This window comes from Protopterus annectens, chromosome 9.part0, assembly GCF_019279795.1.
Source record: "Protopterus annectens isolate FY-2018-M chromosome 9.part0, PAN1.0, whole genome shotgun sequence".
NCBI lineage: Eukaryota > Metazoa > Chordata > Ceratodontiformes > Protopteridae > Protopterus > Protopterus annectens.
Genome location: NC_056743.1, coordinates 1,312,772,551 through 1,312,788,280, shown reverse-complemented (window position 1 = coordinate 1,312,788,280; position 15,730 = coordinate 1,312,772,551). Strand labels below are relative to the sequence as shown.

The following is a 15,730-nucleotide window of genomic DNA, read 5'->3' as shown; positions in this document are numbered from 1 at the left end:
AGTGTCTCCCCATCCTGGATATAACAGCCCCTTAATCCCAATTCTTATATATGTGTGTGTGTGTGTGTGTGTGTGTGTGTGTGTGTGTGTGTGTGTGTGTGTGTGTGTGTGTGTGTGTGTGTGTGTGTGTGTGTGTGTGTGTGTGTGTGTGTGTGTGTGTGTGTGTGTGTGTGTGTGTGTGTGTGTGTGTGTGTGTGTGTATGAGTACATTACAGAAATCTGAAGCATCAAAACTCTGAATGCCTGTCATACCACTGAAAGCACAAAATTCCTCAATCCCCACTCCACAATCTTGCACCAAAAAAAAGCTGGTACATGCAATCTGATTTTTCTGTTCAAAAATTTGCCACTTCAAAAGGTTGAAGGGAACACACACACACACACACACACACACACACACACACACACACACGCGCACGCGCATGCACACACACACACACACACACACACACACACACACACACACACACACACACACACATATATTGATTTGCGACAGTTGATTGAAATGTCATACAATCAAACTTCTAGCCACTGAACATCTATTGTTCAAAAGTACAAACATCAAATGAAAAAAAATCTTTATTTGTAGGAGGGCAAGTCACTCTACACCCCCTGCAAATTATGTATATAAACTCTGAAATTGCATTACAGTGATGGTGGTGTGTCTTTTTGGCTTTTCCCGGTTAGTGGTCACCACAGCGGAATTCCGGTCCACTAATGATTGGCAGTAGATTTTTATGGTGCCAAGTTGCCAGCCCAATGCTCAGTGAGGGCACGCCTATTCACACATGTCTTTCAGAGGCCACTCGACAGCGGGGAGGACATGCAGACTCTACACAGAAGGCACTCCAGCCGAGAATCGAACAGGAGAACCTCTTGCTGTGAGGCAACAATGCTATATATGTATGTATATGGGTATATATATAAATCGCATTAGATCGGTGATCTCACTCAAGAAAACTGATACAGCTAGATCAGATGATATTCCATCAGCTGCACCAGCTTTTTCACTATATGATGTAAATTTACATTGATGAACCATAGTGTGTACGTAAGTATGCATATGTAATTTTCTTATTTATTGTTTTATTTATTTTATCTGTAGCAAGTAATTTATCACATGCTTATTTATGACCTTTCAGCCATGGCCAAGGATATACTTTATAAATATGAGGGTTGTATTTTTATACTATGTTTTTGTGCTTTATTTCATTTTACAAAACAATGAAATATCTTAACTAATGACTTTTACAATGATCTTTAATTAAAATACTAAAAACCTTGCATTCCAATTATCATCATTGTGTTCTTAAATTATATATATTTAATTTTTCTTTGGTATATTATCTAAAAGAATGAGTAATTTTAGGGTAGATGAAGAAACTCTTACAGCAATGTCGAGATCATAACTTTGAAAGTTTGTGTGTCATGGTAAGCCTTTCTGATTCAGAGACTGGTTTCCTGCTATGATCTTTTCCCCTGATAGGGATCTTAGCAGGAACAGTAATCTCCCTGGGTAAGCTGCATGCTAATATTGTAATCCAGGACATCAGGTACTGATAATTAGCCATGTGCACTCATGTGGAAATAGTAGTGGTTGCCAATTAACTCAGCAGAGCGATTTAGAGAATTAGTCTGCTGAATTAGCTTTTTTCTCTAGGAGGAAAAAATGAATGCTGGCTTAATTTTTCAAATTCACTCCTATAGTAGTGGGCAGTATAAGGTAAGTAGATCAGAAACATAGGTGTGTGGCTGCATGTGTGTGTGTTTGTGTGTGTGTGTGTGTGTGTGTGTGTGTGTGTGTGTGTGTGTGTGTGTGTGTGTGTGCCTGCGTGTGTGTGTGTGTGTGTGTGTGTGTGTGTGTGTGTGTGTGTGTGTGTGTGTGTGTGTGTGCATGTGCTTGTATACACATATGTACATGCATGCATATCTACAGGCACATGAGTGCGACTGAATGAATGATTAAAGGTGTGTTTGTATGTGTGGATGTGTGTGCACACAAGTACTTCTCTAAGTGGTCCCACAATAGGAGTTAGGTAGGTGATGCTCGATCATCTAATACATTAGTGATATAGCTTAAAATCTCAAATAAACGTATCAGAGCAAAGAGAATGCAGACTAGACTCAAAGACTACATGTTCTAGAAATAATCTGATTTAAGTGTTAAATGATTTCAATGTGATGCAGTAAATACCATTTTAATATGCCACTATGCATGTACTGAAACATTTATATATATACATATATATGTAGAATAAAGTTTTAACTAAAAGTATACTTTTAGAGGATAACATAATGTTGATCTTACACAGTAAAAGAGCTTAGACTAAAGACATTATTGAGCAAATATTTTTTTTCTTCCAAATTTTTTATTGATTTTCCGATAACATTCATTTAAAAAAAATTATAATAAAACTATATACACATTTTACAAAGGCCTCAAGCACTGTATAACATGTTACAAATGTAAAGAAGGGTACAATATTCATTCATTCATACTTTCAATGCTACTAATTTGGTGGAGACAAATCTAAATTCAATGACTGAATAAGGGATAAAACTTTTGTCCAGGGGTTATTATTCCATTTTCTGGGATATATTCTTTCTTCTTTAACTTTTATATCCATTGACACTATTTCAACCAGGAGGATCTTGAAATCTTGTAAGGTTGGAATGGAGGATGAGTTCCATATTCTTGTAATACATTTTTTGGCTACTGCTAGAATTGTCCAAAGAAGATACTAATTTTTGTTATTCAATACAATAGATTAATTTACATTAAAAAATGAATGATTTTGATAATATAAAGGAATCAGTAAAGATGGCTTGGAGAAAATTTTCAACATCATTCCAAAATTTCTTAATGCAAGAACAGTCATAAAAGATATGAGACCAATTGGCCTTGCATTTTAAAGAACACCTCCAACACATCTCCTGCTCTCAGTAGCTAAATTTAGCAATCTTACTAGGCGTGTAAAAACTTCTATGCAAAAATTTCCATGAGAAAATTTTCCATATTTGTAAGTTAGAGGTTAAAGAGAATGTAAAATTTTTGATTTATTCACAAAAGTTAGTGACAATGTGCAGTCTTTAGTGATAAAATCCCAAAACCTCCAATTAGGAGTAATCTTTTAAGTAATAATAATTTTATAAGTTTTTGAAATTAAATTTTTCTGATGGAATTCACCATGAAGTATTTCATTCATAAGAGTTATGCATTTAGGTGGAGAACTAAAGGAAGAACTCTGCATTGTTCTGCATAAATCTTGAGTAAATGGAAGCAGACTATTTAGAACTAGCCAGTCTGATGATGGTAGATCATATTCTTTGATCAGAATTTGTGTACCTATGGTAACTAAATCTTTTGTACAATGTAACCAGCATGTAAATGTCTTCCTTTCCCATTAGCTGAGTGTAACTAAACTAATATTATCAAAAACGTTTTTTGTAGCTTTAAAGGGGGGATAGAAGCTAGATCCATATTTTAATGTTAATATTGTTATTTACAAAGCTTCTAAAAGACTTATAAATACAATTTAAGTAATCTAGATTAGTGAATTTAATAGCATTATACTGTAAAATAATACAAAGTACATACCAAAGCTTGTTACTTAATTCACTTAATTGTAATTTTTTATTAGTTTATTTTCATTTAGGATGATACTTGTATGTAGCATTTTCCAAGCCGAAGAGTATTTGGGATCTATCCAATTTAATATTGTTTTTAGGTTAGAGGCTTTGATATAGGATTCTAAATCTGGGAAATGTATTCCTGCAAGCTGCCATGGTCTGATATGATTGGTTAGAGCTATTCTATTTTTTTTGGAGTACCATAGAAATTTTAATAGAGTTTTGTTTATTTCTTTTAAAATTTTTTTACTGGGTAATACAGAAATAGAAAGAGCTATGTAATTTATTTTTGGCAATAAGATCATTTTAATTAGTTGTAATCTATCTTCAAATTTTAGATGCAATTTATTCCATTGCTCTATGAGAGTTTTTAGTGAGTTTATCATGTTTTTATAGTTTATGTTTAAAGTTAGGTCTATATTTTCACATAGGTCAATCCCTAGATACTTCAGAGAAGAAACCTGTTTCTCAATTATTCCATTATTGGTTGAATTAGTATTATCATTAGAATTTTTTTTACTCAAGAGCATATGATTAGATTTAGAACTACTAATTTTAAGGCCAGAAACATAGTAATTTTTTTTACTAGCATATCTAATTCTTGAAAGGATTCTTCAGAATTTATTAAAGTAAGCAATATATCATCTGCAAATAACATTATCATGGAATTAAATTGATTATTTATATTTAGGCCTATAATTTTAGGTTTGAATGAATTGCCAAAGAAAGAGGTTCTATTGCTAAAGTGAATAAAATTGGAGACATTGGGCATCCCTGTTTGGTACCTTTAGTAATTTTAATTGACTCTGATACAAATGGACCTAATTTTACATAAGCTAAATTATTATAATAAATATGTTTTATAAAAGTAATGAATTGAGTGGGGAATTTATATATTTCTAGAATTATAAAAAGATAATTCCGATTTAATGAATCAAAGGCCTTCTCAATATCAAGAGTGATTATAAGAGCCTCTTATATGTCTCTAGAATATCTGTAGTAGTCATAATTCTTTGAATATTATCTTGGGTATGTCTGTTATAAATGAATCCTGCTTGGTCCTTTGAAATTAGATGAGTTAATTATTTCTTAAATCTGTTAACTAATATAGACAGTAATAGTTTAGAATCATTGTTAATCAGAGAAATTGGTCTATATGATTTGCATAAATGGGAGTCTTTATTTTATTTTAATATAGGAGTAATTAATGAGTATCTCCACAATGGATGAATTCTACCTTTTAAATAAGATTCATTTAGGGCTTCATGTAAGAGTGATATAGCAGAAGGTGGCAGAAGCTTATATATTTCATTAATAATACCATCAATACCCGGTGATTTATTATTTTTGCTTTACTGAATTTTCCCAATAATTTCTTTTGGAGAGATTTGTTTCTGAATCTCATTAATCAAAGTCTCTGGTAGATTCTTAAATACCGGGAAGTTCAAGCTGTGTTCTGAGAATTCATGTTGAATGTCTTTGTTTTTGTACTGTTCCAAGATGTGATACTTAAAAGCATCCAAAATATCACCAATATCAGAAACTTTTTTATTATTTCTCCCTTCATGGAGTATACTCACAATATTATTTTCAATAGAGTTTCTTTTCATGCTCAGTGTTAAATTATGCATGTATTTTGGAGATACAGAGAAAGAATTTAATCTTAATTTTTCTAGGGCCAAGTTGGTTTTATGAGTTAAAATGTCATTATATTTTTTGTTTAAGATTCACTTTCTTTTTTCTTATGTGGAATGGTTTTTAATATTATCTTTATTAATACAATTTGTTTTTGTATAATGAGCAAATATTTTTGAATGGTAAAAATGTGTTTTTTCTTTCACAAAAAAAGGACAAATGTGACATTTTGAAGTCTGATAACGAGATTGACTTTTTAGCACTCCATGTCTATCTCTAGCAATGTTTGGCCAGAGCCCAGCAATGCATTAATAACTAGGTTTTGTAATAGGTAAAGCCAACTGGTCAAGACTTAGCTAGAATATGAGCCTGTAAGACAAGATCTCATGAATATGTAATGAAGAATGGGTCTATGTTATGTTTTTGAAAGAGCTGTTCATCGAATGCCCTTTCATCGACACGCAAACACTGAAATATGAAAACCCAATGGCCACATAAGCAAAATTTTCCCAGGGGAAAAAATGCTTGGCCATTGTCTGGAGTCTGTCCTTTTCTCCACTGTAGTGTGATCTCAAAGTTGGTATACTTAGGTGGGGGGTGTGGGGAGCCCCTCCTCCCTTCGTAGAGTCTGTCACTTTCTTTGTGGTTGGCCATGCGATTTTTTTCCCCTGGGAAAAAAATTGCTTATGTGGCCATTTGGAGTTTTAGTATTTTGGTGTTTATGTGTCAATGAAAGGGCATTCAGTGAGCAGCCCTTTTGACAATGTAATATAGACCCATGAAGAACTGAAGACATTTTTTTTCTAACTTGTTCAGCTCTAGTACAAACTGTACCTAAATAACTAGTGAAAATGTAATTCTATATAACTCAGGGCTGGATCCAAAACATCAGATAGTGTAGTGAATGTTCTGCACATACTATGATAATAAAATTATACCAAAAACAAAATAAATGACCCAATAAAGTGTTGCAGAGTGATTCTTTATTCACCAAATGATCTGGTATCTTGGTATTTTGTCTTCAATGGCTTGGTTCATTTCTTTTGTTTTTGGTATAGTGTAATGAAAACCTCTGGCAAAATACTGATGCTACTCTGATCCTTTCAGTGTGGCACCTCAACAGACCAAGATGAGGCTAAAGTATACCTGTGTTACGGGTGTTAGCTGAACCCATATGATGACTCAAACATATCTTGGAATGCCAACCACAATTAAAACAAATAAATGACATGCAGAGCTAATGAATTACTATAGCTGTGTTTGGCATACTCCATGATTTTGCCAACATTAAACGAGACAGTCATATAATTTAATTTTGTCTGAGCAGCATAGCTTATACAATTACTGGCTGATGGACAATAAAGTATACATGACTTAACCTGGAATTAAACATAGGAGATACCATATAAGATTTGGGCAGATATCTGCATAGCAGTTAGTAAATGCTCTACTCATGGCATGGGAGATAATTTTAAAGAGTATGTCAGAAAAAAATATTCTCAGGAAGCAGAGCTAGGTTTTGTGAAGAGCAGGGCATACTTTTAGTATTGCTGTCACACTTACAAGGATCAAGTTAAATGCTGTGAGAAGTGGATGACTTGTAGAGTGGATAACAACATGTACCAGCGATGCATTCACTATTTTGCAGTCTACAGCTTATACATCACATCACACCACATATTAACACACAAAACACTAAAATGTTAATTTAATTGTACAAAATTTAGAAAAAATAAACCCACCATTTAAAAAAAACTGTCAGCATTACAATGAGGTGACAAAATGCATGTTGCCCAATATGGGCAACACCATCATACATACAACATAAATTAATAAATGTGCACCTCCAATTTATACTTACCTGAAGTTCAGGGTAGCAAGGACATTGTTTCAAATTATGACGTACTGTATGCATAACCCATGAGGACTTGCATAATACCTCTATTGCATAACATAACATCGGATGCATGTAAGTCCTGCCATTGAATTACCTCCACTTAGGAGACCCTCAGAAGTTCAGTGTAACATACCATGGCAAGTGTAAATTGTTTTTGAATCTCAATATAATGCTTGGCGTAATATAGCTGTCTCATGTGAACTGATTTTGACAACTTTAATGATTAAATTCTGTAAATAAAAGACACATATGGCCTTTTTGTCACAGTTCTATAAACTGATAATTTATCTTTATTTTTTTATAATACCACCCCAGACTTTATATTGACTGCTTTTCCTTAAGAGCTTTGAATGGTCATTGAATATGCAGAACTATGATGGCATGATGGTAGGGTATAATGTGTTGCTTTTATTGGTATTTATTATTGAATTGTATGACTTGCAGTGATGGAAATAGGCAATATATTATGGTTTCAAGTGTAACAAGACAGAAAGAAAGAGTTACAAATCTCTTTTGTGAGCATTTTCTCATATACTTTTAGTAAATTCAAATAATGATATTTTTTTGCCTTTCATATTATCCATAGGAATTCATCTTAAACTGTGTAAGGCGTGTTTGTGGCACGATGTCATGGTTCACCCGCTTCTTATGCCACAGAGTCGTTAATCACTTCGGTCACCGCATTGCAATACTTCTTCATCAGCATGCTGATCCCAGAAAAATCTGCAGTGCTCTCAGTTTCTGTTACGGTGATGAAGTACATCTTGAAGGTACATCTGTATATAGAAATGTTTTTTTTTTCTTATTGGCACTGTAAATGCAGACACGATATCTTCAAGTGCATAACACTGTAGTGACAACCCAACCCCATATGGAAAAATGGGAAAAAGTGGTTGTGGATGGCTAGATGGATGGATGTATTCATGTGTGAATGCTGGAACTGCACTATGAGTCCATTGTCTTCTACCAATCATGTTCCCTAACACCTAGCACCCAACTTTAAATAGATCTTAGCCAGAATGGCGATCATGGCCAACATGCCTACATTCACACATCCAGAAAGATGGGTGGGCATGAGGGACCAATAGCCCACCAGGAAATTGCTTCTATTTTTCACAGTGAAGTGAACCATTCCCAACAGAATTCTGGGTATACCTCACAGTACATAGAAATGAGCACAGGTACAGCCCCAGCTTACTCTGCCCAACTCCCAATACCTGCAGTACACTTCCACCTGGGGGACTAGGTACAGGATGGAATCTGGCTTCCTACCAGATCCTGACTGCAATACCTAGACCACATGCAGGTGGGGCTATCAATTTGTTGGCATGTCCCATTCACTTGAATGGGGTTCTCCATTTAGTAAGCATTGTACACTGATGAACTTTGGCTCTGCACAGTGCTGACTTCATTCAGTTTAGAACTGAGCATAAGGCTCTGGCAGTCCTGGTTACTCTGAAAAGGGTCAAATATTGCCCTATCTTTCAGTATCAGATATGGAGCAACTATTTAGTGTACTGCACTACTCCATGCCCAAAACATTTTGAAATCCAGCTCAAAGTCTTTAATAGCTATAACAGATTCGATAAATATAAAGCAAATAATATGACTTGTATGAAAAAATGCCTGAATATTGCCTTAAAGAACTGCACCTTACAGCTACTACAGTAATAAAAACAATATGAAAATTCTCTAACCAGCTTGTCTTTTACTAAAATATAGAAATTATTTAAAAAAAGATTCTGCGGACTTTAAATTATTAATGACATAAATTGTCAGAAGTTCACAATATAAGCATGTAATCAATGTATTTTATCCAGTTCACTAAAGTCGGCTTTTTGATTTCTAATTAATATATTACATTTGAACTTGTAAATGAGACATCTTTTAAGTAAAGTAATATATTTTCTTCATTCTCTCTCCTAAGATTCACTGCAATGGGACCAGAATTGTAATCCTGAGAGTGGTTTAATTAGAAATCATTTGGAAAGCCTTTATTTCTTCCCTAGTGACCATTTGTTGTACCCTCCAGAACGTATGTGATAAATAATACAACTACCTGATTTTTGGTAATGGTACTGGGGTACACAGACACATTTAATCCAAAACCATACTGAGAATACCAGCATTAGAATACAGTGTAACCAAGCCTTTTGCCATAATAACTAAATCAGAAGTTATAAAATTACTTCTTATAATCTGTCCTAGCACAAAAGGTAAAAATAATGTGAATATGCAACATAAAAGTTCACATCTGTAGAAGGTAATTATGGTAAACCTCTGGGAAGACCTCAAAGATAATATTCATAGTGAGATAAGTAAAGTATTTCACAGCCTGCTGATTATATTTATTTGCAGTTGTTCAGAGTGGAGTGAAGTTTGTAAGGCACATCCCTGGAATGCAAACTCTGTGAGTGAAAGTGGACTAGATTCCAAAAGGATTTGGGCACAGAGTAACACACCAAACTGAACAGTTATTTTGTCTCTATATTAGTTCGCCAAAATTTTATTTTGGTGAACACCTATTCATCGGCCCCTATTCATCGGAAATCACTTCAGCGATTCACTGAATTTATCAAGGGCAAATATGTAGCTGGCCAACTACAAAACTTTGCCCTTTTCTCTACTGCATTGTGATCTCAAAATTGGTATATATAGTTAGGGGGGGGGGGCAAAGCCCCCACCTGGGTAGGTTTGAGTCATATAGATGTTGCTCCATTGTGTTGTGGGCAAGCATTTCCTTGCCCTTGGTAAATTCAGTAAATTTCTAAAGTGATTTTCACTGAATAGGGGTCGATGAATAGTTGTTCACCGAAATAAAATTTTGCTGAACTAATATAGACCCATTATTTTACTACTGTGATGAAAAGATAAGGATCTACCCACTCCCATTTGGTGTGCTCTAAGTGGGGACTGAAGGAGCCCTGTTCCTGATTCCAAATGGGGGCTGAACTGGGCTCACTGAAATGATTTAACAATGTACATCTATCTTCAAAGTGCAATAACAGTCTTTGTAACTCTTTGGAGGTCATTTATAGCATTCCAATAAACTCTGCCGCCAAACCATAAGTCTATTGTATTCTTAAAACCGAGAGGTGGCTGAATGGATACTACATGGCAGCTAGCTCCACTTTAAGGAAGCCCTATAGGTAAATGATTTACATAATAGCATTGGCTTTGCTTTACTTATGTAAATCAACATGTTAAGAGTTTCTTGTCTTTCTACCAATGTTATTAAGATTTATATCATGTGGCTGCCATAACATCATCTTGCAAACACCTAAAGATCTGTATAAGATCATAATTGTAGAAGCCTATACATATCAAAAACAGTGTCAATTTTTGTAACTTCATCAACATTTGGATTTTTCACAGAAGCAATCTTTCTTTGTAAATTCCTTTTGTACATTTTCAGTGGTTAATGTATTGGTAATGGAGGTACATACATACCCCCACTTCCATATTCTAGGAGTGGATGAAAGACACTGATAAACAAAGGGATCAACATAGATGCCCATCCTGAAGTAATAATACATACCAGATGTCCTGTAACCCTCTGTAACTTGTAGACTGGCATACTGTTCATATATATTCTTGGAACTCTAGTGTCCTTGATTTTGTCACCTCAGATCATTAAACTTTCTACATGTTGTCACCGGTTAATCTCCCATAGCACATGGATATCTCCTATTTCCCTTTCTTACATGTAACATTTTACATTTTTTTTTTATTTTGCTTGCATTGAAAGTTACTTTATTCTGTGATACCCAAATGTTAAGATTATGTTTCTGGAACTTAGCTTGGTCCTCCCCATTGGTAACAACTATTGCAGCCTTCAAGTCATCTGCAAAGTTTTTAAACCAACAGATATTAACTGCTGGATGAGATAAAAAGGAAAAAAAATAAGCATACTCCCAAAACTGAGCCCTGAGGAATAATACTGTTGTAGATGTTATAAAATCAGGTCATAACATACCTTGAAACCTGACTGCAGATTTCCTTGCACTTAAAGTGTATTGTCACCATTTCAATAGCAAATACAAGTAACAAACTGTAGGTGATGGCAATAACATCAAATATTACAGCATTTGATGCAAAAAGTGTTATTTTTGCAGTTAATTTTGTTGATAAGAACAGCCTATTGAATTTTTTTCTTGAAGCTGAAAATCTTGACATGCATTAGTGTATAAGCCACTATTTTTCCATTCTATGTGCAGCAACAGTGGGGCCTTGTATCCGAGTAAGAGAAGTTGTCAGCTGTGTCTGACAGGTGGAACACACAAATGAGCACATGATGATTTATTAGTGAAACCATTATGTAAGTAACTTGTCCTGCAGACAAGCACATTGTTTAAGATTACCCAGAATGCTTGGCTTGTATATGTAAGCTGTTGCCACTTCCGAAATTGACATTGTGTGCTGGTCATAAGGACAAAATGTGCTGACAGTGAAACTCAAAACATCAAAAAACAGATCATAATCTTCATTTTGTTTTCAAAATACTTACAGTTTAAACATCAAGATTATATTCAGAAATAAATTTATCTTTAAAACACAGATGCATAAGAAGTGCAACTAGATGCTTTAACCAATTGTAAACCCACTAAGCTGCATATACTTTGTTGTTCTATTGTTTAACTGACAGTAACAGAAATCGATAGGGTAAGAAATCAACCACTTTTGCCAAGTCTAACTAGATGATAGTTACAAAACCCTTGTCATGGGCTTCAATGACTGGCTTCTCAGTAAGGTAGAAACCTGTACATGGAACTAATTCCTGCAGGCAATAATTGTCAGGAAGCAAGTTTGCCATCAGAACGTACATCCCTTTACAGGGGGAGCTATACCAAAGGTTTTGGGAGTTGGGGACGTGCATGAAATCATCTGCACATGCACAGTGGTGTGTAGTGCGATCTAATCCCTGAACTCCTTTGGGGACAGCTTACTTTAGCATTTTGATCAAAACAGAATAAAGTATCTGTTGTTTAATTTTGTTTTTGGGTTAAAATAGAATAAAGTCCATGGAGGGCTAGTGGCCCCATATACCCCTCCACTTTCTCAGACAGGGTGAATGCATGGACAATGGTCATGGTGCCTGTCATACCTGCAGTCACCAGTCTACCTTAAAGGTGGAACTGCTGTATTCAGTCGTGTCATGTCCACGCAGCTCCCCCTAAAATTCAGACCTGGTATTGCAGACTTCTCTTTGCCTACAGTACCAGCTCTCATATACAGAAAGAGCTGCTGCACTTGGGAACTTAGCTGGACTTTGTCCCTACCAAGTACGGTTGCTATGTGGCCATTGTTTTTCCATACTTTCTGGAAATAAGAATGATTGCCTGGTGATCCATAAAACACCATAAAAATTATGATATTCTGTTTAATAGCACAGACAGAATGCTGGAGTTTGTGAAAATGCTACCTTTGACTGACTTTTACAAAAGCAATGCTATCACGATATGGTCAAGTCCATGACTGGCAAATTAAAACATTCTGCTATTCACTGATATGCCCATTTACATCAGAAAATGGGCATAGGGGTGGCTGGAGTGAGCAGAGAAAAGGGTGAAGTGAAGTGAGGTTAGAGGCAGTGCAAGGGGTGTAGCTTTGGTCCAGTTTTTGCCATAGGCATCCCTAAATCAGTTTTATGACTATGCTCAAACTAGTTAACAATGTTCTTTAGCAGCGAATATAAGAGAATCTCATTCCCTCAGCTGGGGATAGTGATACTTATTCCCATTCAAGTCTCAGTGTTGTGAGGTATTAAACTGAGTGAACACTTCCTTGAGGATGATACTGTCCAGGATCCCACTGTAGTGAGATCTTTGAGTTGGTATATTTACTTTATGGGGGGTGTAGGGGGCAGAGCCCCCCACATGGGGGTAAAAGTGTGTTTGGCAGTTTGGTATTGTTATATGTGGAGGGGGTGTTATTTTTTTGTGATTTGTAGTGTTAGATGTTATAAATTTGATGTTATGGGTTTTAGATGTTTTAGGTTTTAGATCTTCTGTTCTCAATGTTATGAAATTAGATGTTATGGGTTTTAGATATTTCAAAGTAGACCCATATATATATATATATATATATATATATATATATATATATATATATATATATATATATAAAATGCAAAAAAACAAAAGACTGAATCCCAAAATACTGAAAACTCAAAATACTAAATGATGGAATTTGCCCTTTCTCCACTGTTGTGCAGTCTTGGAGCTGCTATATATAATTAGCAGGGGGCGTGGAGGGGATTCAGTCATTTGTTTTTTTCAGTCTTCTGAAGTAGACCCATATATGTGTGTGTGTGTGTGTGTGTGTGTGTGTGTGTGTGTGTGTGTGTGTGTGTGTGTGTGTGTGTGTATATATATATATATATATATATGTGTGTGTGTGTGTGTGTGTGTGTGTGTGTGTGCATGTGTAAAAATAATGTAGATACACACACACACACACACACACACACACACACACACACACACACACACACACACACAGAAACATATCATATGTTCATGCGTGTGTACATATTGAAATTGATAGAGAGCGATATAGCAAGAAGGACAAATATGTATCAAGGAAAGGAATGTAATACAGATTACACTGCAGAGAATATATTTAAGAGCACATAAAACGATGTGTACGATGCTGAGAAGGGCACGGAGTGCATCTTCTTTTCAAGGATCCAGGAAAATAGGGATTATGCTATTGATCTCAGGTTAGAGCCTGCCTACACTTGTGATCTGTTATGTGGGATGAGGGGAAATGAAAGATTATTTGGCTGAATCTATATTGACAGTATGTGGTGTCTATATTCCTTTCAGAATTATGCAAAAACAATACCTGGAGATAGCAAATACAATTATACTATTTCAGAAGGGAACTGCAGTACGCATGGAAGACAGGAATGTTTTAATTAGAATGATGGAGGTTAGATGAGGATCTACAATGTCATCTGTCCAATGGATTGTGCATTAAGTTTGTAAAAGGATTATGGAGCTCACCTCAATTTCTGACATTAAGTGCTACATAGATTATATATTACTCAAGTAAACATAAGCCTCTCCAGAGCGAAAAACAGGATATTTCACAGTTTATACTGTTAAATAGCTAGTACTAGGTGCAAATTGGTTTCCTTAGGTAAATAAATAAATAAATATGAGTTTATGCATCAGTCACTGAAAGCCAAACTGTTTTCTAATTTCTGACAGTTACCAAAGACATAAGGTGTAAGATTGCATCAACTAATACTGCAGACGTGTTTTGCAGAACTGAAAATTGAAGAAGGGTCACCATATAGTAGGTATCCTGTGATGACAGCAGAACCTTTTAGGCAATATTGTATACAGTTAATAAAAGCACAAATCAAATCTGCTGAATGGGAGTTGAAATAAGAGAATTTATACAAGTCTTTAAATCTCCAAAACTTAATCAGGATGAAACTAGAATGGCAATGGATCCCATAGCATTAGAGAAATTAAAGGAACAGTTTAGGGGAGAGGTAAGATGTAAGGCACCAGGGGAATGGTGGTCTTCTGATTCAGTTTGGAGTGACAATCAGTGGAGCCCTTAACTAGATTAGTATAGCTCTGCAATTAGTATTTGAAACCAAACCATTACTTGCCAGATGGCAGGGGTTAGTGGCAAAAATGATGCCTAGGAAGGTAAGGATCCAAATATGCCATCCATATGTAGAATGTCAACATTAAATAATGAATGTGGTTGCTGAATTAATACCAAAATTACTGGACAGTGGTCTATGGCTAGTGGCCAGTGTAGGCTAGTAATTGGTAAGCAACAATTCAACCATTCAATAATAACTTATTATACTGATGAAGAATGTGCAGAAGGTATAGAAACTGATGATAGATGTTAAGACAACCTTTTGATAGTGTGGAATGGTACTATTGAAAACAGATTTTTGTTGGCATTTGGGATTTTCCTAAGACTTTTTTCAGCTGTTGAAGGTGATCCATTCATACTAAATACACGCAGCTGTAGACTGACTTCATGGCATATAGCAATAAATCCCTAAATACATCCCAGGAGATCTTAGTTTGAATACAGGCTTAGTTTTGGAAGACTTTGGAAAGGGAATGTGGGAGTGTGCAGCTTACACTAGGTTGTCCTTCCTAGGGAAGGGTAGTGATGGTCCTGGTCAGCCAGCCTGTTTCTATGAAGGTGGAAACTTGCAAGTAACCACTAGCTAAAGGACCAGGTGATGGGGGCTTGGCACAGGTATATCTATGAATATGAGAATATTTGAAGGTACTCAGCAAATTTTCCTATTCTTGATGATATAATTTATATTGCATTTAGAGCCCTTAGTGATATAGGTTAGAAGATCCATGTGAATGATTGCAGAATAAATCATAAAAAGGTTAAAAATAATTTTGTGCATGGAAGATGGGATGGCCTACTTAAAGTGACCCAGATAAGGATCCATCCATTCACAATTCCTTTTTGCTATTGTTTTCCTATTGTTTACATATGTGCTCAGTAACCAATGATCACACCACTGGGTTGCTAGCCCTGCAGTGGTTGTTCCTCCATGCTACACAA

At 35.4% G+C, this 15,730-nt stretch overlaps 1 protein-coding gene across 1 annotated transcript in view; it reads left to right on the top strand.

The window, feature by feature from the left end:
- LOC122810945 (prosaposin-like) overlaps positions 1-15,730 on the top strand; it is a 177,207-nt gene that overhangs the window by 58,965 nt on the left and 102,512 nt on the right. Inside the window, exon 4 of the mRNA XM_044082474.1 lies at positions 7,752-7,935. Coding sequence (XP_043938409.1) covers positions 7,752-7,935 — 184 coding nt within the window. The remainder of the gene's footprint in view (positions 1-7,751; positions 7,936-15,730) is intronic.